Here is a 27,411-nt window from a genome sequence, read left to right on the forward strand (position 1 = left end):
TCCATAAAACATGAACTCAAGCATAATTAAAAAGATCAACACTGGAATTTTATTGTAATTAAAAGTTTACACTGCACTATTCTACAAAATTGCATAAAAACTGCAATACGTTGTATCATACAGACAAATGCTGAGATACAATAATCTGAGTCATTCTCTTTTAAGAGGTACAGTGTGTAACACAGCAAACAGGAAAATAGCAAGCAATTCAATTTACACACAATGAAAAATGGCACATCGCAAACTGTCACCATTACAACCTGTTAGAATCTTAAGTGTTTCTCAAAGGTTATTCAGTTTCAAGTAACTCTTGTATTTGTGCCTTAAAAGGGATGGACAGTCCAATACATGAGAAGACATTGCAGCTGCACAACAAATATGTACCCTATAGTAGTATGTGACTGTTGCTTTACTTTCAAATTAACCATTTTTAAATAGGAATGTATTACCTGTCAGACTAGCTAATAAAAGGTTAGTACATTAGTAAGGCATTTAGCAATTAGGTCCTGTTAATTTTATTATGCTACCAGTCCTCTGCCCACTGGATTTATATTAAACTAGCCCCCAGTATACTAACTTTCCTGTTATAATGTGACAAAAACGGAGATGATAAACCAAGAACCACTGCTTCTCAATGTGTTGTACAATGCTAAGCAAAATGGATGACAATGTAACTAGGGATATGATGACAATTATTTATCCTTTAATCACTTGATGTTTTACTCTAGACAACTAGGTATGTCTTCTGTTTTTTCTATATTAGCTTCATGTGAGAGTGAGAAGATCTGCCATATATGGATGGTGTTATATTTACAGAAATTCTAAAGTAGTCACATGAAGGCTTTATAGTGGTCACAAGAGGGCTTTTGTTTTAGATGAGTGTCCTCAGCAGGGAATTGGATTTGTTATAAGAAGAATGATTTATAGTAAGTTGATGTACTCACAAACGTATTACAAAGATTCCTAGGGTACACCTAAAGCCTTGGAGGAGGAAGTTTCGAATAAAAACTAAAATCTTTTGAAATTTTAGAAAACACACCAATTACATGTAAATCCTTTTGAAACCTTATTTTCTACACATATCTAACTGTTTTTCCTTTTAATGGCTTTAGTATCAATGGGAGTATTTTATTAAAATAAATGAACCTTTAATGAAAAAGACAGGCTTATCACACTCAAGCAAATTGTTTTCTTGTTTGGCTTGAAAAATTGATTTTACCAAGTCTGAAAAACTCCTTTGAATGTATCTATATTTATATCTCACTAGAAATGTACTGTTTTATCATGACTACATTGCACTGTCCTATTACAATTGCTCATATGTCAGATATTTGATTTAAGACCAATACTGATTGCAACTAAGGTATAAACTTCTACAGTAAAATATGAATGTTACATGAATGATTTCCATTTTTATTCAGCTTACTGCCTGTAAATGGTGTGGTTAAAACAGGGCATCAAGCCCATTGCTAGTTGGGTTTGACTGAAGTTATAAGCTTGTTTAAATAATTGGAAAGTTTCCTTCCCTTTCCTCAAAAAGGAAATGCTATGCACACTATTTATAGAATACCAGCATCGGAAATGAAATTGAAATCAAATGGTTGTGTAAATGCCAAAACCACTAAAATGATGCAGTCTTGACTTGGTATAGAAGGGGGTGGAGATATAAAATGTTTGTGTGCTGGATTTCTAGAATGTTCTCACAGACACTTTTAATTGAATAAAAATAACATTTAATTCTCCCTCTGTAATTTTATACAATCCTCTCTATTTACATTTGCAGTACCAAAATATCTATTCAGCTGTGCTTGAATAGACTTATTTTTTGGTGAATAAACAAATTAAATCTGGCACTTTTGCGGTTACTCCTTGAAGAGAGTGAACCTTAATTGCAATAGGATTACAGGGTTACATTTTGATCTCTAAAGGGGACAACACAACATCTACTGTAACTTTCTCTCTTACATATGTTCCTAAAACTAACAATCTCTGCAGTCACCAAGATATCGCCTCACAGTGATGAATGCATGAGGCTCATTTTAATAATTCCATAATAAGGAATAAATAGCTCTTGGTAACCTTTTACATAGCACAGACACAAGATTTTTGTTCATTTGTTTCCCTTGTGGTGGCATAGTGATGATGAAAATTCTTTCGGAGTTTCATCTTGAATTGTACATAAACAGAGGAACATGCCAAGCTGTCACATCAGAAGAGCCCTAACTCCAGGAGATTTTCAAAGCAGGGGCTTTTCTTCCATCCTGAAAAATACATGCATGTCCCTGGTGTGTAGCTCCAGACATTTAGCAAAGATCAACTATTTAACTGTACAGTGGTCTTCTTTTATAGAAAAGAGAAGGCATAAAACCTTCAGTGTTAGTAGGAAGTACTGTACCTCTGAGGTTTTTCAACTTTCATCCATGCCACTTATCAACAAGAGACTTTTGAGTTAACTTGAACTATGGTCACTTTTCACCTTTACAATACATATTTACACTCCATACTTAAGACAGGCACCAGCTTATAATTATGAAAAAGAAATAAGGAATCGGGTGGTTTTTAAAAGTGTCACAATTAAACACATGCTTTACGAAGGTTCAAGCAATGTAAACAATTCTGAGCAGTATGTAAGACTAAACATCTGGCTATAATACCATATTTTGTTTGCTATGCTATTCAAAGTCAAGATAATTCATGTTTTGTGAATATGAAATATTCACAAAATAGTAGTGTACAAGACACACTGCACAGTCACCTTTGACCATAAACTTTTACAATCCTGAAAAGTATCACTTCAGATCATAGATCAAAAAGAACTACCAATTATCTTCCTACATTTAGTGATGCGAGCTGGTCCTCTAGTCACAGAAACAGAACACTGGCACAGGGCCCCTCTACTCTTAAGCAGTAGTTATGAACTACGATTCTGTAATTTTTCAGGGGATGAATAACCAGGACGAGGCAGGGTCTAATGGTTTGAGATTAAAATATTGTGCACATGTTAATTTTCAGAAGGCCTTCATTAACAATGACTACTTTACAGCTGCCCTTTAGCTCTTTACCAAGTGTACAAAAAGTTGCAGATATTATGAATTTCATTTGGCTGTACGTGAAGTCCGAAACAAATTAAATAAACATTGTTAGCCTTTTAACTTAAATATTGCTTTTGTAACTAATAAAAGTAGAAACTAAAATAATTCTGTCAAATACAATGGGAAAGTTCAAAATTGTTTCAGAATATCAATAGATATGGGTGAGCATTTAAATTTAATAGATTTTTAGATAAATTTTAATAGATATTTTTTTCCATCAGTGTTAGAAATTCAATGTTAACAGTTGTTATACCATTCACAATAGAAGGTTGCTTCCAACTTACCATATATCTTATGCAAAAAAAGAAATTTTATAATAGATTTAACAAGGTGGACCCATAAAATACACCAACTAATATATATAAAGGCAAATAAAATATTTCTTGTTAATTCCTCAAAAATAGTTATGATTCTTTATTCACATTCACATCATTCATTAGCTGTATTTAAAAAAAACACTTAAATGAAGTAAAAAGAAAATTTTTAAATGAGTTGTTTATAAAAATCCCAGCTCCAAGGAAAGAAAATTGTGAAATTAAAAATAAAGGTGTAATTAACATTTGTCTGCCTCTGTGTCTTAACATCACTGTTAAGATGCAGGAAGCTGTAAAAGGCATTTGAAGGCAAAAAATATTTTTTACCATCCTTTCAAGTGTAGTGAAATGGTATTTCACAACAGAGATGCAACGTTCTGGGTTGCATATCTGATTCTACCTGCTCATGGAAAGAGAATGTCTTGATTTGCTCTATAGACAAAACTATTATATTTTAAATAAGTGACAATTTAACTACATTGTAATGAGCTGTAGGCAGTTTAGAAATAGCCATTTTTTACACAAAGAACTGTACAGTACACATATATCCTGCTTGTAGAATCAGTCGATAGTAATCTTGGCGAAATGTAAAAATAAGACCGTTTTGCCATTCCAACAGAATAGTATCCTATGAGAAACCATGATTTTGAGAACAAAAGAAATCTTTGGATGGAATTAGTCATGATCCCTTGTCCAGCACAGAGACAGCTCAAACAATTGTCTCTTTAGAATTGCGTTTGATGGGAGGAAGGCCAAGCAGAGACTGTTGTGTTGAAGGAACACTAGAGGACTTTGGGAGAAGAAGTATGACTCTTTGATTGCTCCTACGCCACTCGTTATACAGTCTACAGTGGTACCTAAAAGAAACCTGTGAACGAAAAACACAACGAGGTTTTAAAAACATGGTTGAAATAGAGCCTTGCATTATGTGCTTGCATTATTGTAGGCGTATAACATTTAGATATATTTACTATATTCACATCATTTCTGAGTAAACTATGAAACATGAATCAGAGGACACTAGTGGAAACTATCCGGAACTGCACTTAAAACTGAGAAGAGGAGGCACACAAGGGGTTGTGGGAGTATGAAACAAACTACCCAGACATGCTCTTGAAGCTGATACCTTGGTGTCTTTCAAGAAACAGCTGGATAAGATCCTTGGTAAAGTAAGGTCCTACCTACCAATATTAACCAACCAACTACTAATCTCTGGCTAGTGAATGGCCTCTTCTTGTTTGTTACTATTCTTATGGTTGCTAAAGTACAATTAACATGCTTTAATGAATAACTAAATACATACATTTTAATGTGTATATCTGTTTGGAATGTCCTTCTCATTTGAATTTCCTCTCAGTGCTTCAACCCAGCATTTTAGAGTTGATTGCTATCAGGAGGCTGATGGTCTCTAAATGCACTTACTGTATGCTACAATATCTGCTTTTTATCTAGGTTAAGAGACATTGCCAAGCAACTGAATACAGGAAGACACGGGGCTTTCAACTTAGCCTGTCTTTTTCCCCAAACCTACTGTACTCACTTTCAACACCTTTCACTACCTAATCCTTCCATGACATTCTTTAAAACTATATTTCCATTTCATCCCATTTCATTTGATTTTTCATGGGACCTTTGTCTAATGGTATTAAGGTTTCGTATTGTGGGGCTATTAGAGATGTCCTTTTGCTGCTACCCATAAAATGCATTACACTGATCAATATGAAATATGAAATATCAGTGTTCATAGCTGATATTTCATAATGTGCTGTAGCATACTCACTAGTGTCCAAAAGAGGTAAATAGTAAATAGTGCAACAGTCAGTGCAATTAGTCCCACAGCCTCCAGCCTGCTGCTAAAGTGCAGATGGTCCACAGCTCCACGCAAACACAGCCAGCCGGAGATAGTGGCCAAGGGGGTGATGAAGAAGAAGCACACCATGTCTCCAAACAATGTCCTCTTCTCATGCTGTGGGCCAGGGTTCCTTAACCACTAAGAGAATAAAAAAAAACCATATCTTGCCTTCAAAATTCACCTTTGTTTCTGAAAGACTCTTTACTGTATTAGAAGTAAAAAAGGTAAAAGAAAGAGGCTAACAAATACATTGTCTGATTAAGATTCACTTTGCATAGAACAGTTTTATCACCGCAGCAATGTGGTATGTAAACAACCACATTGCTGTCGTGGTTATAGTACAGTCGCTCAGTCTATGCTTTCATCCAGTTTCCTGCATGCCAAATCACAGTACATTTTTCACAGATGAGTGTTAGTCATAACATGAGCCCATTAGTGCTGATTGATGTGAGACTGCTCATAATCTTTTGCACTATAATGGTTCTGCACATAAGGGCTATATCAAGCATAATGAACAGACAGATGACCCCATATAATCTATTTAATAAACTCATTAACAACAGCAAAACAACCTTATTTTAGAGACGTATCATCAGGCTTATATTCTTGTATGAATTCTCGTTTATTAATGTTTGGATGATAAAGTTGTATTATCACTTAAAATTAAGTGACTTTCACTGGGTCCCATTTCTATATTTTAGGTGAAACATTACATACTAACAACAAGAGGTTTCATTGCATATAGCCCAGACATAAGAGCTGTTCATAACTGAGCCACAAGCAGTACTGCCTTAGATAAACAGCTACAGTTTTAGACACAGCCTAGACCCCTGACAAGAAGGAAAAAGGAAAAATGATGATCTTTACACTTCATAAAGACACTTCCATAGTCAATACATATAGCTGCAATAATTGAAAAAAAATTCCAAAAACAGAATCAGACTGTGTAATTAATTATATCTCATTTTTTTAGGACAAATGTTAATGTAATAGAAATAAGATACTCAGCTTTGGGTTCCATTGTAGGTTCTGTTAGTACAATTAGTAGCACCTGGAAGTTTCTTAATTGTCTTCATTTAATTTAGAAAAGGAAGCAGTCAAGGTCATAGTCACAGTAAGAATGATGTTCTTGACTTCATCAAAGACAGAGGACTTCTGTTTATATATAGACCATATGTTCCATTCAGGTGCTAATTATTTTTAATGATTAGCTCTCAACAAGAGAAATGCTCACCTGAATTATTTATAATTATGGTCTAAAAGTAAAATATATATATATTTAATATTTTCAAAATTGCCTTATCATTTTCATCAATTGACCTGTTGTAAAAAAAAGGGGAGTAAAATATTTTAAAAAGGAATTTAGAAGTATTGCAATACTGACATTTTTGGGTTTATATAGATTAGCAGTGATCTGTGATGAACACTCATCAAAATCTTTAGGGTACAGTAAATTACAGAAAAACAAACATTCTCTCACAGACTCTAGGTCCTTCTGACTCCTGTTGTCCTAATTTATTTGTAGCCTTGGCTTGGGCTCACTGCTGTTCTACGAGTCTAATTTTTCTATATTGTATACCTCTATAGAAAGACAAATTCCAGCTAACTCACAAATAAACTATCAGTCAAATGTGGCTCACAAACTTAATTTGCAACTGAAAGAGGAAAAATGTAACATTTTGGCTGCAAAATGTTTTTCAGGTGATTCAAGATGGCTCCACAACTATACTGTTGTTTAGCACAAGGTGGTTTGTCTGCAAATGCAATTAAACTGATTCAAAGTAAAATACGTGAACATGTTTCATTTTGAAAATCAGAAACATAATTATGCAGCTTCTGAATTGTGATATGATGTGTGATTGAGAAGTAAGCTACAGTATAAATAAGAAGAAATACACATTTCAGTCTGTCATAGCCAGAAGACTCACTGAAGCTTGATACATTCATTATCATTTTTGGAATCAATACCACTTCCACTAAGCAAAACATATTTTCACCACATTAAGACTTTACACCGTGTCACTGGTCATGGAAACTGGAAAAATTGCTCTTTATAAAGAGTGAGATTTCTTTTTATGTCTTTATGATACCCTGATACATTGGAGAACAGTTCACTCTGAAAACCACTCCTTCATATGGTTACTGAATTACAAGTTTTAAAAGTTCATCTTAAAGCAGATCCACCTGAAATGGAATATGTGGAGTTGAAAATGTATAAAAAACGTTAATGCCAGTATCTATAGCTATATTTTTTGGTGACTTTACAGTTTAAGATGGATAATCGGGGTATTTTCATTCATTTTCACACTAAATCTTTGAAATGTTTGTAAATTACTCCCCTTAACTGACTTTTTAAAACAAATCCTTGAGGCAATGTGCACATTTAATTAAACAAACTCTCAAGCAATGAAATGTGCACAGTATGTTATACCTATCATATAATACAAAATCAATTAGAAACTTCTTTCCCTGTAGAACTGCTGTAATACTGGATGGTAAAAATGTTTTTTGGAGAGTATTTATCTATAAAACTAGTAATAGATTTTCCTAGTAGGAAAAGGCAGACAGATATTTAATAAATATTAAGAAGTATTAACAAGTAATTTAACAACCCTGAACAAGTGCACAATCTATTTCGCATACTCTTTTAGAAAATAATCCTTCAACTAATATAGACTAAGGCAATTCATTATTAGTCGTAAGTGAGAGATAAAAATCTTCAATGAAATTTCAAAGTAAGGCCAACAGAACATAATGTGATTTACAAATCCATTCAGAGATTTTTAATTAAGATCTTATCTCACATATATGTTTCCTCACTTTATACCATTCTGAACCTTTTGCTCTCCCAGCTTTTTATAAGACAAATAAATGTATACACCTTAGATACTGATGCACAAAAGAGTTAACATTTTATCTCCACACAGACAGGTCTATGTAAGTAAGCTGAACTGGTAGTACAGCAAGTCTAGTAGTTCTCATTTATATAACCTTGAAGTTGTGAAGCTGCCTTAAGGCAGTGGTCCATGACCCAAAAGAGAAACTGCATGTGAGAAGACTGATGACCTAAAAGCCTGGCAGGACAGGAAAAACACAGTGTAGGGATCCAGGACAGTCAAGAAAACCCAGAATGTGTGATTCTGCAGGTCATATGTAAAAGTAAATTTGAATCTTTGTTACTGGTATGCACACTATAGGAGCTTTGTAGAAACAGCAGGCAGAGGTAACTGCCGACATGTGCACAGTATTAACCAGCTTTAGCAATATGCAAATATTACAAGTTGAAACACATGAATAGATGCCATATTTTATTGGAGAATTTTGTATAATTCTAGGATGATGTGATCATACATCTGTGGTGAGTGTGGAAAAAAAAACAGAAGGATGCGTTTGTATTTTTTGCAGTGAACTGGATACTGTTAGACTTAATAGCATATGTAAGACTTAATATCATAGCAATTACTGGCATGCTGGTCCAACAGCAGTTCTCATGAAACTGAAAGCCCTTAATAAGGGTGTATGCTATGCTATCAGATCATTAATATAAATTTAATTTATAAAGCGACTTTCCAAGGACACTGAAAAGCAGCATGTGTGACCACTTATAGTACACCTTAAAAGTACATTGCTCTAAAAAGGTGTATAAAATATCAATTTCCTTGCACTGACTGATGAGCATTCCTTCCATACATACCATACTCATGTTACACCTTAACCCCTTCAAGCAACAATTTACATTATTTTTATTTTTAGCAAGGTACAGTATGTTCATCTTATGTCCATAACTTGAACAAAAGCAAAAACCTCAGTTCTGTACCTAAAAGAACCTTCTCAACAGACTTTATGCATCGATACGGTACAGTATATCTCATGGGTGGGCTGAATCTGGCTAACCACAAGAGTCTGCTAAACTTCCCTTCCCAGCCTGCAATTGGATCAGAGTAACATAGCACGCTATGCAGAGAGCATACGTAATCAGATGAACCATGGAGTGTCGCAGAGATTGGGATTCATACTGAAGACCAAATTCTATACCACTTTAGCCAAATAAAGAGGTCCCGAATGGTTAATCTTTTTTTTTACTTTTTCTTGTACATAAGAAATTAGTGTATTTCCATTCCTACACTGGATGCTAAATCAAAGTAGCCAAGATTAGGTCATTTTCAATGACTTTTTAAGGAGAGTTGAGTTCAGATTACAAAGACCTGAGTTCATTTGTTTGTCCTACTGTTTTTGTTTAATTTGACTCAGTTTTGACTCTTGTCCTCTGTATGTTCTAAAAGCTCCAGATTTATTGGCAGTTGGCATTTAGGGCAGGTGGCATCTGTCAGCGGTAATTGGAAATACATTTCTAATGGTTCTATCTGGAAGTGTGCCTGATCATAAACTTTGGAAAATTGCCTCCTTCCTTTCCATGAGCACTAAATTCATGAGATCCACTGTTCCCTCCCTTCTGCAGCTAATCTTTTTCTAATTTTGGTTTTATGCAGCCTTCAAAATTCAGTACTTTTTTATACTTCCAGGTGAAGTTTATCCAATCTGAGATCAATATTTATCTTTATGCAACTTAACTTTTTATTCAGTGTTTTTTTTTTATTGAAGGGAACCTTTATTTCTCTCTGGGATCAATTTTTTCCTACAGTGCTTAATTCAAGAGCAAAGTCAGCTTGTCTACTAAAAGGCACAAGAAAAAAAGCTGCATTCTGACAGTAAACACACTGGTCAATGATTAATTTTCATTTATATGCTTCATTGATTAATTGAACAATTATGTCATTGTGGATAAAATTTGGAAGGGGGGCATTTTTATCATCTGAAGAAGACACTTTTTGGGACAAAATGTTGTTTTAAATATGATAAAAAGTGTGTAAAACATCTTCTGTTGATGATGTTGAGTGACAAAGCAACTTTAATATCTCAGATGTAATAGTAAATAAGTAGAACATAAAGTATTTTTTTTTCTCTCTTCACCTAAGACAGAGTTGAACTCTGTAGTTTTCATGGAGTGCAATTCAACTTTCCCTGTGTGGTTTCATGTTATACATACAGTATAAACAGAAACACAAAATGATTTACAATTATCTCTGGATTGGCAAATGCTAAAATTAATTCTGAAAGCACTGTTCCAGTATATACAAATGTCAACATGTTTTATAATTCCATCCTCTGCTCTCTACAGCAGCGTATGTCAAGATATAATCGCCTTATAATGCATTTATTCATCCATTTGTATCGCAAAATGAGTCACACAGATCCTGGTCAATGCATTAAGCTCAGTAATTTAAAAGACAACAGACCATGTGGCTTTCAATTTCAAAACTGAATTTTAAAAGAATTTTATTCTTTTAAATCTGGAATTGTACATTCTTTCTATTCATAGTCCCCAACCTCAATTAGGAACCTCCAGAATCACCCCAATTTGGAATTAGTGGGTTTAAAACCCATTCAGACCTGAGGTCCATTATAATGGACATCATATGTTAGAGTGTTGTTTTTCTCATTTTACAGCACATTGCATCACTGAGCTCTGCCTTCACACACGATTTGGGACTGAGATCACTGAGACTTGGGTAAATGTATAAACACCACCACTCATACCAGCGTGGGAGGATAAGGATTTACAGTAGCAAGGTTTGACATGGCAAATTCAGTTTTGAGCCATATGTACAGTATTGAGTGATGTGGTTTGTGTAAGCAGACTCAATTTGGGAAATGAATATCCGACATACAACAGGGTTTAACCTATGCTGTGATTAAGCACTTCCACTTGCCGAGTCACTAGAAAGATCCTATTGTATTTTTTTTTATACCGTAAGTGATGCATACGTCAGAATAGCACATGCAAGATAATTCAGAAATCTCTTAGGATGATCATGACTTTTCTCCTGACCAAAGAAAATCAGGTCTCAGTAAAAGATTAAAAGAAGCTCCGTAAGGCTGCCTTCTGAAAAATTGATGTTGAATACTTAATCTGCCAATGGGCAAAAGAACAGATCCTATGCCAGAAGGAGCTATGCTGATAAATATATAATTCACATTAAACAAATTAAAAAATAAAAGCCAAGTTATTAAAGAAACATAAAATAACAGCCTTGAGCTCTTTCCTGGCAGAGGATAAGGATGATACATTACGGTATTGACATCTGTGAACTGGCATTTCTTCAGACAATAAAGAGTGAAAACAACCTTTTGTATAATAAGAGGTAAATGCTAACAGAATCAGGCTAGGAACTTTGGATTGTGTTTTAAAACATTTATACAGTTGGTTTGTCCTCTTTCTAAACCATCCATGAAAGTGTAGAGTTGTTTTCTTGCAATATTGTATTCTAAACTAAAGGGCAAAAGTTAATGATGTTTAATCCATTAACTAAACGAACACCAGACAGATCGAGGTTGATTTTGCACAAGTTGTTTTTTTGCAGATCAGGTGATTTTCATCCAGGGATCCAATCTTTTCCAAGTAACAAAAATAAAAAAAGATTTGTACTGTATATGAATAGTCATCAGACAAAATTGAGCCTGCATACAAAAACCATATCACTCAATACATTTGGTTCAAAACTGAATTTGCACTTTAAGCACACATCTACCAATCTGCCTATAATTCCTTGTGTTCCCAGACAAAATAGATGGGCACTGAAGTAGATGTTTAAATGTTTAAAAACCCTACCCATATATGTTATCAAAAGCTAACTGCATTAAATATGAAGAGACAACGACAGTGAAACCATGGAGAACAGACAAAATATATTTTAATCACCCAAATACTATATTAAGCAATAAAAAGGAGAATTAATGGGAATGACAGACATTCTTCCTGCATGCTTGTATTTTTTCCTTTTCACTATGGTTGTTTTAAAGACATAGATTGTGATTTGGTGTTTCACGTTTCCCAGCATAATGTTTAAAAATGTTATTTTCATGATGACCTGTACACAAGGGCTGTCAGATATGCACTGAGGAACTTCCCCTTAAGCAGCCTTTCTTGTATTTCTGGATACAGTGAACAACAGAAAATGTCCAAAAATATTTTTCAGTACATTTTCTCATTCCAGTCATAGAAACTCAGCATCTCTATCACTGATATGTACTGAACTTAGAATTTAAAATGAGGCTGATACCCATGTTTCTGAAAACAAATCTCATGCTAGTAAATAAGGAGTTTGGACAGCTTAGTTGTGGGTGGAATTGAAATTATGTTTAGTAATCTGTAAGGTTTAATAAAGATGTTTTTTTTTTTAAGACATTTTTCTTTGTCTTGAACAATTTAAAATCAAAAACACACTGCATTCCCAGTTACAGCTTTATTTAAAATAAAAACATTATGGGCAGATCAAATAAAGGGTAAGGTAGCTATTCTGTAAAGTATAAGTTAACAATACATATATTAACAATACATATACTTAATGTTGGCATATAAGGGAAAATGACTGAACAAGTCCATAGACATGCTTAATGCACTATGAAATATACAGTAACAGATACGCTACACTGAGCCAGATTACAGAACACAATAGTGAGAGGGTTTATTGCCTATTTTTGGCAGCAATTATTCAATAAAATATTAAATTAATTGAAAATGGGCTGTTACTGTTTTTGAGTACTTAAGAATGTTCTATTATATTGTTATATTTAGACACAATGAGAATGAACGGATCGCGGGGGGTTGTAAAATGTAATTTGAGATGCTTCTGTCAAGAGGCCTTCAATCATGGCCAATAGTTCTGTAAATACAGGATATTATCATTGCTGGCAAAGGTGATTTCTAAGTGCACCCATAACACTTTGCCAAGAACAGCCAACCACCATTAAAGATTAGAAATGTAAATGATTAGGTACATGTTGCAGCACAGCCCTTTGACGTCCCCAGCTCTAAATTTAAATTACATGTTATTCTATACACAGCATATTCATTTCAAACTCTCCACACACTCCAAATCATACTATTGCCTAATCTTGAGTCAGAGAGGGATTGAGACTGATCTTTTAATTAATACGTGGGTTGGTTGCAATAACCTGTCACCCTACAATCAAATGGATTACTGCATGAGCTTCTGTTAGTAGAGAGACTAAAGAAAAAAATGAAACTATAGCACTTTGCAAAAGGGTTCATTCTGCTGTTGGATCCTAAGTTCAATTTTGCTTTAGGTGTTTTCTCCAAGTTTCATCTTACCCTCAAGACAAAATGCAAAACAAACAAGCAATATCGCAGACAGTGCACTGATCAAACAGCCATTCTACTCTTCGATCACACTGATTCACTCCAGGCAGGAAGGCGGTTACTTTTAACTTGCCCAATTATCATTAGCTTCCAAAACAAATGCCACATTCCATTTGTGCAAAGAACAGCTATGTCCTGCAAGCCCTTTGCTCACTCCACCTGCTTTATCCTTAGCCTTTGGCACGTGGTGATCTTAATGTCATTTCTCATCACAAAATCAAAACTGCTCAACTGATGTCAAAACAGATCAGAACAACGGGGACAGCTTCACCTGCTTCATGTTTCTGACTCTATTTTTGGTTACACAGCATATTTCATTATTATTATTATTATTATTATTATTATTAAGCAAGACCATGGAGCATATACTGTAAAATTTTTGTGAACTGCTTTCAAGATAATTTTTTTTTAGTTTTCCATTAACATGTATCATGCAGGATTAGATATTTTTCCAATACTGACGGTTCCTTTAATTCTTTTAAAAAGTGTTTTTGATTATTAAACCAATCTCCTTAGCTTTTAAAAGGCATCTTCAGTACACAATCTTCTAGCAATAGTTTGTTAATTCTGCAACTTACAACTTAATATATTACTGGCAGCTTCAGCCTCTTGCTGATAGTGCACATTTATATTCGCCTTGTAAAAACTTGTATCAGTTCATGGATTACTCTTCTCTTCGAGTTTCTCTGGACATGTTTCAAGAAACATCAGCAGCAGGGAATTAAGTTCTGCTCCATTACAATAGAAAACCAATTTTTCGTAAGAACAGCCTATTAATCACCGCAATTAAGCCATAGCGGATAATAAAAAAACATTGTGTTGCAGGCAGCAAATTCTTCGAATGGCACATTAAAAACAAAACATTATTGGAGCAACAAAACAAACACCATTTTTCAGGCTCATCTACTTGAATTAGACGCTAACAGTTTTTGAGTTGTTAATATCCGACTTGAGTTATGATATGTACATTTGGGTTCACATCTAGAAACACCACAAAGGCAGCTGCAGGTAAAATTTTATTTAAAAATATATCAACCGAGGAAAAACGAGCATTCCATTTATAATCCATCTTTAAGTTAAGCAGCTTGTGTAAAGCTTGTGTAAAGCCTCAAGCAGCCTCAAGCAGTGGAAGATTCACCCTTGCTTCTAAAGTCAAACAAATTTTATTCAATGGCTCAACCGGTCAGTAACTGGCAGCTTTCCCGCAAAACTGCAAACAAGCTGACCACGTCTGGGACGAGGGCCGGGCCATGCTCCTTACCTCAAGGAGTGGCCTGGCTTTGCGCTCCACATTGAATTTGAAGTGGCAGAGCTCACAGAAACTCGTATTGGAGGCGGACAGCCAGTGCTCCAGGCAGCTGCGGTGGATGGTGCCCAGGGTTCCTGTACACTCGCAGGGCGACAGCAGGTCCTCCTGCCCATTGCCTTCATGGCAGATCCTGCACATGGGCCGGTCATTGAAGGGGCTGAGTCAACAACAAGGAAACAGGCACATCACAATAAGGAGGTTGCTGGACACACAGCACATTACCTAAACTCCCTTAAGTGTTTAATAGAGTGTTCGCTCTTAAACAACAATAATACAAAGGTTGTTAATTATAATAGGTTAAAAGTTACAGGGGTTAATCAAAGGATATAAAGGGAGGACAAATTTTACTATGCTAATATAAACAGGCTTTTGGGATTCAAAAATAAAAAATAATTTCTGAAATTATCTTTTGATTCTCTGGCAAATGTAAATGTAATAATATGTTTATTAAAATTATTTTAAAACTAAAAATTATTCATCATTCTGTTACAAGTCTTCTGCACTTGAATTAATAATGTGGATAAAAATGTTCTGTGTATATAATGCAGGTCACTAAGAAGCCAAAACTGAATGTATAGATTATACTTGACATTTTTCATCAGAGGGAGATAATAAATTAATATAAAGTGGGAGTCATGGTAGAGCAATGGTAGCATTACTGCCTTGCAGTGCTAGGGCTCAGGGTTCAGTTCTGGACTTTGTGTGTCGTCTGTGTGGAGTTTGTATGTTCTCCCTGTGTTTGTATGGGTTTCATCTGGGCTTTCCAGTTTTGCCCACAGTCCAGGGACATACAGTATTTATAGGTTAATTGGCATCTGGGAAAAATTAGCCCTAGTGTGAGTGTGTCTGTGTGTGATGGACTGGAGGCCTGTTTAGGGTGCAACCTGCTTTGTGCTTGTTGCTTCCCTATTGGATGAAGATGTTAAAAAATGGATTAATGCACTGTTCACATACTGTATAACATGATTTTAGTTTTTGATTTCAATCCACACTTCACATGAGATCCAAAGCGGGGATTTTATTAAAAGTATCACTTCAAATAGCTTTCTCTACACAAAATACCCACTTTTGAATGTCCAAATCACATTAATACATTACATGGGGCTATCCAGAACCACAAAATCTACAGTATATGCAGCATACAAACCAGTTCTCTTGGATGTGCTTTAGACAGTGATGCAACTGACTACTACTATCGAAATTAAAACTACCTTTAAACTACGGTGCATTTAAAGAAGGAGTAAACTTTGGCAAAAAAAATGAAAGTATAATTTGAAACTCCCGCTCAGGAAGACAGGACTAATGAAATGTCCATCAGAAGAACACAGTAGTTCAGTGTAATTGTACCTCTACTTACATTGCAACTCCATTACTGAAGAGCAATTGACCTTCTTGGCGGAGACATTCTGCTCTGTGCTGTGCTAAAGGCATCATTGACTGCCTTTATAGACAGCATGCACAGCTGAGGAAGGACTGATTATAACTATAGTATTACAGTGAAAACTCAAGGTGTGACAGCTGTAAGTTAGATTGCAGCTGGCTTTGGACAGCTTGCACTACTGGGGATTCATTACATCTGAAAGTGAGGAAGGTCTCACTTCCACACTTGTAAGCATACTGTAAATGAAAATACACATCACAAGCTTCCATGATCATCTTTCCCACATCACGAGCTAAAAAAGGCATTTACACATTTTGTACCTTACAGGAATGTTGGTGTTAAACTCATTTTAATAATGAAAATGTCTGAGAGTTTGCATAGCTGTTATTGTAATGTATAACTGTGAGTAACACAGATTTATTTTTCATCGATCTCTATAGAAAACGACAACACAAACATTTGTATTTAACAGAAAACAACAAACAACATTCTTTTTGTGTTTAAGAAAATATGAATCAAGAAGCACAGCATGACACTGAGCTCTGATATGCAATCTGACAAAAGTTATACTGTACCACAAGCAGAGAAGCTGATATAGCACATATCAGCTTGTTAGAGTTTGATGATAAAAATAAAATCATCTTACTTTTATTTTAAATTAATCACTATAATGATTTGCTATAATAATAATTATTCTACATTAAGTGTAAAAGGGAAAAGCATGCTATATTTGTAGCACTTCTCATTCAGAAAGGTTGACCCCCTGGAATTCAACAGTGCTTCTCATATTTGACTGTAATCGCTGACAAAATGGGAACAAAAACTGCAACATAAAAAGTGGTAAACTATTTGCTTTTTGGGCAAAAAATGCTGTCATTGCCTCCATCTGGATTTTTTTATCCTAAAAGATATCTACACTTACAACACTGCTGAGATACACTATAAATTCCCAGGATTGCTGTTTGATTTTACTGAAACTTTTCACATAACTACTTGGTTACACACGTTAATACAGTACTCAAGGAAAAGCGTCTGAAAGAACTGCTTACAAGCCTGCTTTACCTAAGATCCTCAGTAAGAATGATGAATGGTATCAGTGGACCCAAAGACACAGAGGCTAGAAGATCTACACCCCACCTCACCTGGCGAACATCCATTCATCACTCAGAACAGCCTCAACTGGTGCATAGTGTGATAAACACAGACTGATTCATTATAGAAAAAAGAACAAAATGGATATCAGCAATAACATAACCGTGGTTTTTGCTTTCAAGAAATATCCCTAAATTCAGGTTTATGTACGTTCCGATATGCAATGAATTAAGACTCGGTGTTCTGAGGTTCCTGCCTTGTTGCATGGAGAGATTGAAGGCTAGCTGACATCATGCCCTTCCAAAACGCCCGCTTGTCTGGGCCATTCATCTTTGGACATGTTGCAACAGAGCCTGACAGGAGAGTTAACACCGATTGGAGGAGACTCATCAATGTCTCTTCAAAGCCTACAGGCACCCAGCAATTTACAAGAGATCCTGTTGTACTGAAATCTGAGAGGACCCTGGCCAACTAACACCCTCATAACACTGGTAGTCTGTAAATAGTGTGCCACTGCTTGGGGAATCCTGAAAACCATATATTTTATGAGATAGCACTTATTTTAATATAAAGAACACGCTCACTTTAATGCCATGCAATTACATTTTAAGGCAAAATAGGCATGACAGTCAGCAGTAGCAGGTCATAATTAGTGCAGTCACATGCAGTGCAGTGCTCCACCTTGCATCAGAGTTTTTTTTAGAAGGAAGAAAACCTTTCATTTGCAGCTGTTCGCAGGTTAGGAGCCAAACGGATGACTCAAAATGACCCACTCACTGAAGATCTGTAAGTTGACTTAACTCCATGCTCTCCCCTCCTACTGATCCTTAACACCAGCACAGAGAAACCAGTAATGACAGCCCTGGATAGGCTATATCAGCAGAAGCAATGATAACTTCTGACAGCTACACAGCCAGCCCACAGGAGAAAGGCAGTGACAGTCTGGGCCTGCTAAGCAGCTGCAGGCAGCTGTTATTTCTAAAGCCCCCTTTTGTCAGTGCTGCTTGGGAGGCGGAGAGGGCTTACACTTTGATCTCCAAAATAACCTTGTCAGTTACAAAAGCTCCCCTCATGCATATTAATTAAATAGCTAAATTTAGCCGTTACTTCATGGATTCAATTCAGTAAGCTTCTCATCCCTTATGCAACAGTCTTCACCCAGGCAAATTTCATTCTTCAGACCATTGTTTGAGCCTTTTACCTGCCTAGATCCAAATCATTAGCAAATAACCTAGTTTGTGTGCCAGAGGAATGAGTGAAATTCCTTTGCAATGAATAAGCCCTTCTTAATTTCAGAGAAACCCGAGTAATATTAGGCTACCTACTTCTCTCTCCTGTTTTAATATCACCCCCTGAAAACACTTTTTATCATCTTTATGAAAAATATGAATGTATTGACATGTAGAATTACTGAAAAATATTGAGGTCAAGATTCATTAGATAGAAATGAAGCCCAATTTGTTGCACAGTTGTTTTAATAAATGAGTTTAATGTTAACAGCCTTGTCTTCAAGATTACACTAAACCCTAGAGTATCTGTTGCTGAGCCATGAGAATAAAGTATAATTTATGCAATTTAACCAAATACTGATAGGGTCTATATCTCCCTTAATCAGAGGTTTTCCAGTCCTGATTCTTGCAACCCCCACATCTGTTGGGTTTTGCTCCAGCTGAGCTGTCAGTTAGATAATTAAACCCTTTATAGAATGAATACTGTGATTAATTTGAACTCTTTCACTGTTTCCAACCGTCAAGTCCCGGAGAGCGTCTTTTAACAATCCCATGTCGTAATTTATGAGCAGATGAAAAGCTCAGAAAGGTTCTACCAATTAAGCACATTATCAATTTGATTAAAGGTGAAATTAGTAACTTAAGGCTGTGCTGGAACAAAAACCTGTATGTGTTTTGTTCCAGAGGAGAGAAAAGATGAAGGCCTGCTCTGCAGGAACTTAATTTGTTCTGTTTCTGCAGCTTAACTACACTATCAACAGTCCTGGACTAACATACACAACCTTTGCTCCTCTATTAAAAAGCCAGATGTTCACGTGACTCCTGCAGTTTAATGCATGAACATTTTGTTGAATTTCATTTTCTGTCTGTTTACGTATTGTACCTAAAAATGGTTACTGCAAATTATTCTTTAAATGCAAAATACTCTGTCAGTCTTCATTGCTGGGCTAAAAAGGCATATTCTTTAGTATAGTTTAAGGATGATTAGAGACATTCCTTCATTCCTGTGAAAGTAAAATAATATTCTTTCAAGTGTGAGCGACATCACTTTTTAAACTTTTTTATCTCAATCAAAATCCAAATTGACAAAAAATACCAATAGATAATAAGTCAAATTTGCCCAGAGAGTAAGATTATTACTCGCTCATTTTTTCCCTACACAGGTTTTGCTGAAACGTGATAGGTGAAATCTCTGTGCCGGATGGATGACGAATGTGTTGGCGCACTTGAATTCTGTCAGAATAGAAGATAAGGCTAGTTCTCTCCCTCCTTTTCCAGTCACATCAGGCCTCCAGTATGTACTGTATGAAGACAGCACTTACGGCTAAGAACAAGCGGCACACTTTGGTGATCCCTTATAACTGTTAAAATCCCCCAACCACATTCCTACCTCTGGGTTGCGAGAGTCCTGACTACTGTTGACAGCAGCTGCCCGTCCTTTGCCGAAACTTGCATGACATAATGCGGCTGTCCATTCGCTAGGCTGTTGGAGTCTTCCACTGCCTTTCCTGGAGGGACTGAGTCTGTGCAGTCTGGCAGTACCTCAGGCAGATGACTGCAGCGGCTGGTTGTCATGGCAGCAGACAGCAATTACTCCGCTGAAGCCTTACACATTCATATAGCATTTCCCATCTGAGAAGATACATGAAGATGTAACATATATAATTATACACTGGATATTTTAGGATGAAACAGCAGTATACTGTACAAAATACCCTGCAATGCCCTAGAAAAGAGCAGAGATATTCAAATGTCCTGGTACAGAGCAGTAGTTAGTTCTAGCTGCTGTCGTAAATTGTAGGTTTTACCTCTGCACTGTTGGTCATTGTTGGTACGATGGTAACAAATTAGTTTGACATACTGTATATACAATCTTTCACATTTTAACTACAGTATTCTTCATTAATAAATACACAATCATGATTAACAACTGCTAATTTGTGGTCACTATGAATTCCAGTGTACTGTAACTAGATTAGGGATATTTTTTTAAAATAACAAATTTACACCTTATTGTTAAATTATGAATACATTTAAAATAATTCAAATCTGGTAAGCCTTTTCCACTGGCTCATAACATTTAATATCTGGTTTGTCAGACTATAAATGCAAAGGTTACTTCCTTCCTATTATTAAACAAAGTGAAAGTTCAGCCTTTGTAAAAAACAAACATTAAACCATTCATACAGAACAATTCACTCACAAACAACAGCTTGCTTCAGAAAAATAACTTGAAGGTAAAAAGCTATGATGCTGTGACTTGTAAAGTATGACAATGCAGAAAACGGGTGCTTAGTAATGTAATGCTCAAACAGAAGGGCCCTACATAACAGCAAAAGGACTGAAGGCAACATTTGGATGAGAATGAATCCATTGTAATGAAAAATGAAGTGCAGGGAGAAAGCAGAAAGATTGATTTTAGTTTCTGTATAGATTTATGGCTCCGTTCCCATAAGAAATTCATGTTTTCCCTCAAGAACCCAATTAACCCTTTAAAAATGGTTGTGACTGAGCCATGAATTTGGAGTCTTTTCTGTATTTCAGCATGACACTGACACAGTATTCATTGTAGCAGAGAAAGTATTTAGTAACTGAGCTCTATCACAGCTACTTTGACATAAACAAAAAGTGATTTGGGGAACAAATGTCTAATATTATGTACAACAAAAAACCCAGTATTTACATCACACATTTCAGGGGTATATTTCTATGCAAAACCGGATACATGCCCTGGTAAAACAGAAAATCACTCTTTCCTTAAGTTAATTAGGTATATGATTTATCTAGTATTTTGGTACATAAAGCATTTTTATATAAAAAAACTAACTCACGCACAAGCAGTTGGAGATTCGATCTTTTGAACATTTTAACCTAGAATATTACAATTGTGACAATATTCTAAACAAACAACATTGCATATCAAATTATAGGTACAGTGGATAAATCCATCTTTGCTTAAGTAGCCTTAATGCAAAAACTCCCTTTCCAGGTATTTCCAACAACAGAAATTTAAATCAATAGTAGATTGTGGCTACATTATTTGCTTCTTAACAATATTTTTAAATATTAATCCTAAAACAGCTGTTTCCTGTGGCAACATTTCTTTGTAGGAAAACACTGTTCACCACATAATCCATTCAACTCAAGGTAAAAGCATGTAGATGCAGTTTACTGTTTTAATAATAGCATATACTGTTACCATTTAAGGATGTTCACAGATAGCTTAACAGAATCAAAGTTAAAACTTTACTTATGTTTTCATTATCTACTTTACTCATAAGAAAACACAATCCATCAATTTTGGAGCTTCCAGAATATCTGATGTAAGAAAGAAACAGAAACTTTATTGCACTACTGGCCAATTAAATATAAATGACAAAGTTTATTGATTTTTTTATAGAAACTTAATTGCTGAAAAATTGTAAAAAAAAAAATAGTGAGATGCAATTTAAATTATCTTGCTTGTTCTGTTGTTAATATAAAAACTTCATTTTTAATGATCTGGTGATTTACTCAAAATTAATTTTCAGAAAAGATAATTAAAAGCAAATGTAGCCATACAGTATATGCCAGATCAGCATGGTGTCACCAGCAAAATACTTTATACAATCAGGAAAGCTGTTCAATGTTTGTCTTGATACATTTGATCTGTTTCCTATCAATAAGTCTAAAATTTTAAAATACCTTCTCTGTACGTCCATGGTTTGTACTGTGTTGGATGAACATATAACATCTGCATATCTGACTCTTTGATTAAATACCTAACCACAAAATAGTATTACAGTTCTCTTGTGATTAAGTCTCTTTTAGTAAATTCAGATTTATCCAAAAAACTGAATATTTGAGTGAAATGAAATACTGTATTTAGGGTAGGCAAGAATATTATATTGAATATTATATAATAGTGAATATTTTCATTTTTTTCTGTAAAACCTTTTTAGTTATGAGAGAATTTTTTCATCGACCAACAGGACATACGATACCAAATCACTACTGAATTTCCTTGGTGTTAGTGATTATTGCAGCCAAGTCAAATCATGCTAAACAGAGCTTTCGGTCTTGAGAAATAAAGGAAGTTGCAACAAAATATGCTGTGAGAAATGAAAACAATTTCACAAGACAGTGAATTATTCCACCCTATAACAGTAGGCTGGAATTGTGGTTAGGGAGCTGAGTGGTATCCTGGGTGGGACACTGGCATTTTCCTCTTCACTCAGATTGCCTCAGTGAATGCCCTGTATTATCGGCAGTCTCCAAAGCACAGTCTTCTTAACTGGATATTTTGTTTTCACAATATATCCATTCTGTAATTGCTTGTATTTAAACAGTTGAGCAGCTGCTAAAAGGTAATGCTGGACAAGAAAAAAATTACAAAGAGGATGTCTGGGTTTAACTATTTCCATACATGCAGGCTCTTGTATGCCATGATTTGTTTATAGGAATATTAAATACAAGGAAAGTCAGAAAATGTGTCTGTCACAAAAAGCTTCCAGTCCGACTTTTTCCTCAAAATGATGAGTGCTTAATAAGACAGTCATATCTTGCACACAGCTTTGTGTTTGAAATCACACCGCTCCTGATAAACTAAAGTCAAATGTTTTGAATATTCAAATGACAATTATGGTTTGCTCACATCCAACTCTTTTGAAATATCGAGACACTGAGAAAATGCCCTACAGATGTTGCAACATCAAAGTTATGTTTTTTCCTTTTAACAGTAAGGCGTGTATAGAATAGCTTCTTCCTGTTCTTTTTCAGCTTTCCCATGAGGGATATCACAGTTTTAATTATCTACTCAGACATCAAAATAGTTAGTAACAACACCTCTATCTAACCTTTCATTATCAAAATACCCATCCATCCATTTTTAACTGTTTTATCCAGCCCAGGGTTGGATAAGAGGGGACACCAGTCCATTGCAGGGCTCACCCAGACACAAATGCACACATAATCACACCTGGGTAAATCTTCCCAGAGACCAATTATCCTACCAGTATGTCTTTGGACTGTGGGAAACCCACTGGAAACCCACACATACAAAACATGGGGAGAACATACAATCTCAATGCAGATAAAACCAAGAATTGAACCCAGGTCCACAGCACTGCAAGGCACTAGTGCTTACTGCTGCACCACCTTGCCACCCACTATTTTAATTATTTTAACACAACATACCTTAATAGAAAATCTGTGATTCTAACTATATATCCCAGCATTATATTTGCCTTTTTTACTGCTTTCCTTAGTGTCAAGATTTAAATGATGTGCCAATATTTTCACATATAGCCTCTTCTTGCTCCGTATACAGTAATACATTTTGTATTCATAGCTTTTACTACCCGCATGCAATAACTTACACTTGTCCACATTAACCTTCATTTGCACTATCTTGACTTATATCTAAATCTTCATAAATTTGATTTGCTGTTAATTGTCCTATATTGTATCATCTGCAAACTTGGCTACTTTAAAAAACTATACCAGATGTTTTTAGATCACTAATCTAAATGAAGAAGTAGTGGTCCTAGTGCAGTTCCCTGTGGTATTCCACTAAATACATCATCCCAACTGGAGAATTCATCTCTTATCTGTACTGTTTTCTATTAGCCAAATTTTAAATACACACATTTCCCTCACTGCCTACTGCATGCAGTTTGCGAATTAATCATTTAGGAAAAACTGAAACAGAAAAAGTGCATCTGAAAATCTAAATACACCATGTCTTCTGTCCTGTGCATGTCCATTACTGTTGTTGCTTGTTAAGAGAACACTAAAAATGTGATTCTAACATGCTGACTTGTCCCAATAATATTATTTCTAAATAGGTGACCTTCCTTTTTTTCCTAACCTTACATGTAAGAGAATTCAGAATTCTTAGACCATAATTACTTGAATGTATATTAAGGGTTTGCACTGAGTGATGAAATGCTTTGCATTTAGATCAAAAGTTACAATTTTGTCTTGGAACAAGTAAAGGTTTATTCCATGCTGAAAAGAGAAGAAAAGAAACACAACATTTTGGCTGTGGAGCCTTCTTCGGGTGTATCGTTAATAATGTCTTTTTCTGACCACAAAATCTTTTGCCACATGTTTGTAGTATCACTTAAATGCTTTGTCACAAACGTCAATTGGTATTTGAGATTGGTTTGCTGTTCAAGCATTATTTTGTTTACTTTGTTTAGTATTAGTCAGGAATACTCTTCACACATTTACTTTAAAATGTGTATACAGAATTTGTAATTCGATTGTCGTACCACAGTTTGGTGTAGAAACACTTGCGACTGGCTGAGGAATAAAGGAATCCATTTGCGTGACTCAGTGTAAAAGATGGAAAGGCTGACTGGGTGACGAAGGAGTTTATCGAGGCAAGTGAGTAAAGCCAAAGCTTGTAGAGGCCAAGGCTGATGGAGAAAGTCGAGGCCGTGCAGGCAAGGGCTGACGGAGATCAGATTCAGTCAACAGGATTGCCACCACCCAGTGCAGAAATAAGAATGGCAGGATCAGGATAACAAGGGATAGCCACGAACTGGAACAGCCTGGGCAGTAACAGGTCTAGACAGGGAAGTAAAACTTTGTTTCGTATGCAGAACAGGAACTCTTCTTGCGGAGAGCAACACCCGTTAGGTATATATATACAGACCTAACCAAACAAAACAAATCTGCTAACCAAACAATAATTTTCTGGTTTGGGTGCCCCTTTCCATTCATAGAACAAGATTCGATCTAGTGTTACTATAGCAATTGCTAGATCCAATTATTTTTCCAAGATTACTGAAAATAAAAAGTCCTAGATAGTTGTTCTCCACTTGTTTGACTTGCTAACGTCTACTGCCATGCCATCTGCCTCATCTAAAAGCTTACTAGAATTCTACACAACTAAGAATGATAACGTCAAACACTATAGCCTCACCTCTTTGCATTCCTCTACAACACTGCCTTTTTGTGTGCTTGACTTACTGTAGTTGTTATTCCTCTTTCTCACTTCACTGTTTATGCCTGAATGCCTTACTGAATTGGAAACGTACTTCCTGTTTGTTGGACCCAATTCCCTTTGTTTTGTTTTACGCCTGTTTCTCTGATCTTTGCCCCCAGTCCTTTACATAACACATGACTCCCTGATCTGTGACAGCTTTTAAAACTACTGCAGACACAGCAGTGGCTAAAAAATTGCTTTGGATAATACAAATTGTACAGTATATAGATATAATATAATCCGAATAATATATATTATGTCATTCAGCACATAAATAACTAGCCTTTTCGTGTGATGATCATAAAAGATGCTATTGCAGTGCAACTAGATGGTCATCTCACTGTAAATGAAATTTTGTAACCCTTTCAGTCTGACTTAAAACAATTACATAGCACTGAAACTGTTTATGTTATTGGTCTCATGGTAGCTAATTCAGTTGCACTGTCTTAATTTTCTTTCATTGCAGCTATGCATTCAATATTTTAAATCACAGCCCTTTACCTGGTCAGTTGGAGAGCTTATTTGGCACCTCTGGCATTGCCCTTAAATGGTTTGAATCTTACCTTGCTTAGTGGTGAAATTCTAATTATCTTGTTGTTTTTAGTTGTGAGGTTGGGCAGGCTATGTCCAGTACCAGAATTACACTATTTATTTGGTATTTATATGTTTTCACTAGGTTAAATGCTAAAATCACATAGTCTGAATTATTATTTCTACATAGATGGTACTTATATTTATGTAAATATAAACCTGATACCAAGATATACATATGTTTCCTTACCCACTGAATGCATTTCTGCTATAAAACCTTGGAGGACACAAGCTTTTTTGCATCTCAATTGTAACAAGACTGAACTCATAAAACTGGGTTCCTCTCAATAGTTGCATAAAATCAACTGCAACTTCAAATGGCAAATTAAAAAATGGCACAATTTCTGAGTTTCGATTCAAAATGAAGAATCTGGGGGTGATCCTGGATTGACTTTTGAACCTTGTGTTCAGAATATTCCAACTGTGAAATATTGCCAGGCTATATCCTATGATGTCTGTGTTTATAGTGGGACAAAAAGATTCATCCCCTTGTTTTCTTCAAGTACTGATTAATACTTGCAAGTGTCTCTAAAACTTTACAATTTATGATGTGTTCAGATTTTGGCAGTTAGAATCGCACGCAAGTGATCACATCACTGCCTAGGAGTCTTCCTAAGGTGTTAAGTTGATTTTAAAATCCTTCAGCCAATGTTGAAAACTTTATATTTCTTGATTCTCCTGTCCCCATATCTAGCCAATATGTGATATGTTTACTCTCCTCTATGTGACCTTTGCTTAGTTGATTATGGTGTGTTATGAGTTCCTTCTGTTCATCTATACTATGTGGTTGACAGAGATATTTGATGCTATGCCCCAAAGCATTGGAAGACCTGCCCAAACGAAATCAGAGACTAATTGTATGCTTTTAATTAGAAAACTAGGTTTTCACTAAGATTGTTTCATCTTCTGTATCTGCTTTGTTGTGTTGGCTTTGTAATTTCCTTTGATTTTAAAAGCAATGTACTTTTTTATGCTTTGTAAAACACTTTGAGATGGCTGCCTTTAAAGGTGTTACATAAAATAAAATAATAATATAATTATATTATTATATTACATTATAGTTATATGAAATTCCTAAAAATACCAGGTGGTGAGTGTTTGGCATTTGGGTTGAGTGAAAAAGCCAAAATGAATTGATTAAGAAATAAATATAAATATAATATAAATGCAGGTAGGGGATTCAAAAAGACATGACTTTAATTAATGTAAATCAGTTGAAGATATTAACTTGCAGAACTTGAGTAATGAAAATCATCTAGTTGTCATTGGCATGACTGAAGGCTTTTGCCTAGAGAAGCTGCCCAAAGAAAGAGATGTTCTGCTTCAAAAATCAGCAGGCTATTCCTTATTTCTTTGA

General features: G+C 35.4%; 1 protein-coding gene across 1 annotated transcript in view; it reads right to left on the bottom strand.

Moving 5' to 3' along the window:
• Window positions 1–26: 26 nt before the first annotated feature.
• The window catches only part of LOC148837591 (E3 ubiquitin-protein ligase MARCHF3), a 49,564-nt gene continuing 22,179 nt past the window's right edge, over window positions 27–27,411 (bottom strand). Inside the window, exons 2-5 of the mRNA XM_088910823.1 lie at window positions 19,881–20,122; window positions 14,741–14,945; window positions 5,187–5,396; window positions 27–4,274 (exon numbers count right to left, since the gene is read on the bottom strand). Coding sequence (XP_088766949.1) covers window positions 4,116–4,274; window positions 5,187–5,396; window positions 14,741–14,945; window positions 19,881–20,065 — 759 coding nt within the window. The 5' untranslated portion in view covers window positions 20,066–20,122 and the 3' untranslated portion in view covers window positions 27–4,115. The remainder of the gene's footprint in view (window positions 4,275–5,186; window positions 5,397–14,740; window positions 14,946–19,880; window positions 20,123–27,411) is intronic.

Source organism: Atractosteus spatula, chromosome 3, assembly GCF_055471065.1.
Source record: "Atractosteus spatula isolate fAtrSpa1 chromosome 3, fAtrSpa1.hap1, whole genome shotgun sequence".
NCBI classification, from domain to species: domain Eukaryota; kingdom Metazoa; phylum Chordata; class Actinopteri; order Semionotiformes; family Lepisosteidae; genus Atractosteus; species Atractosteus spatula.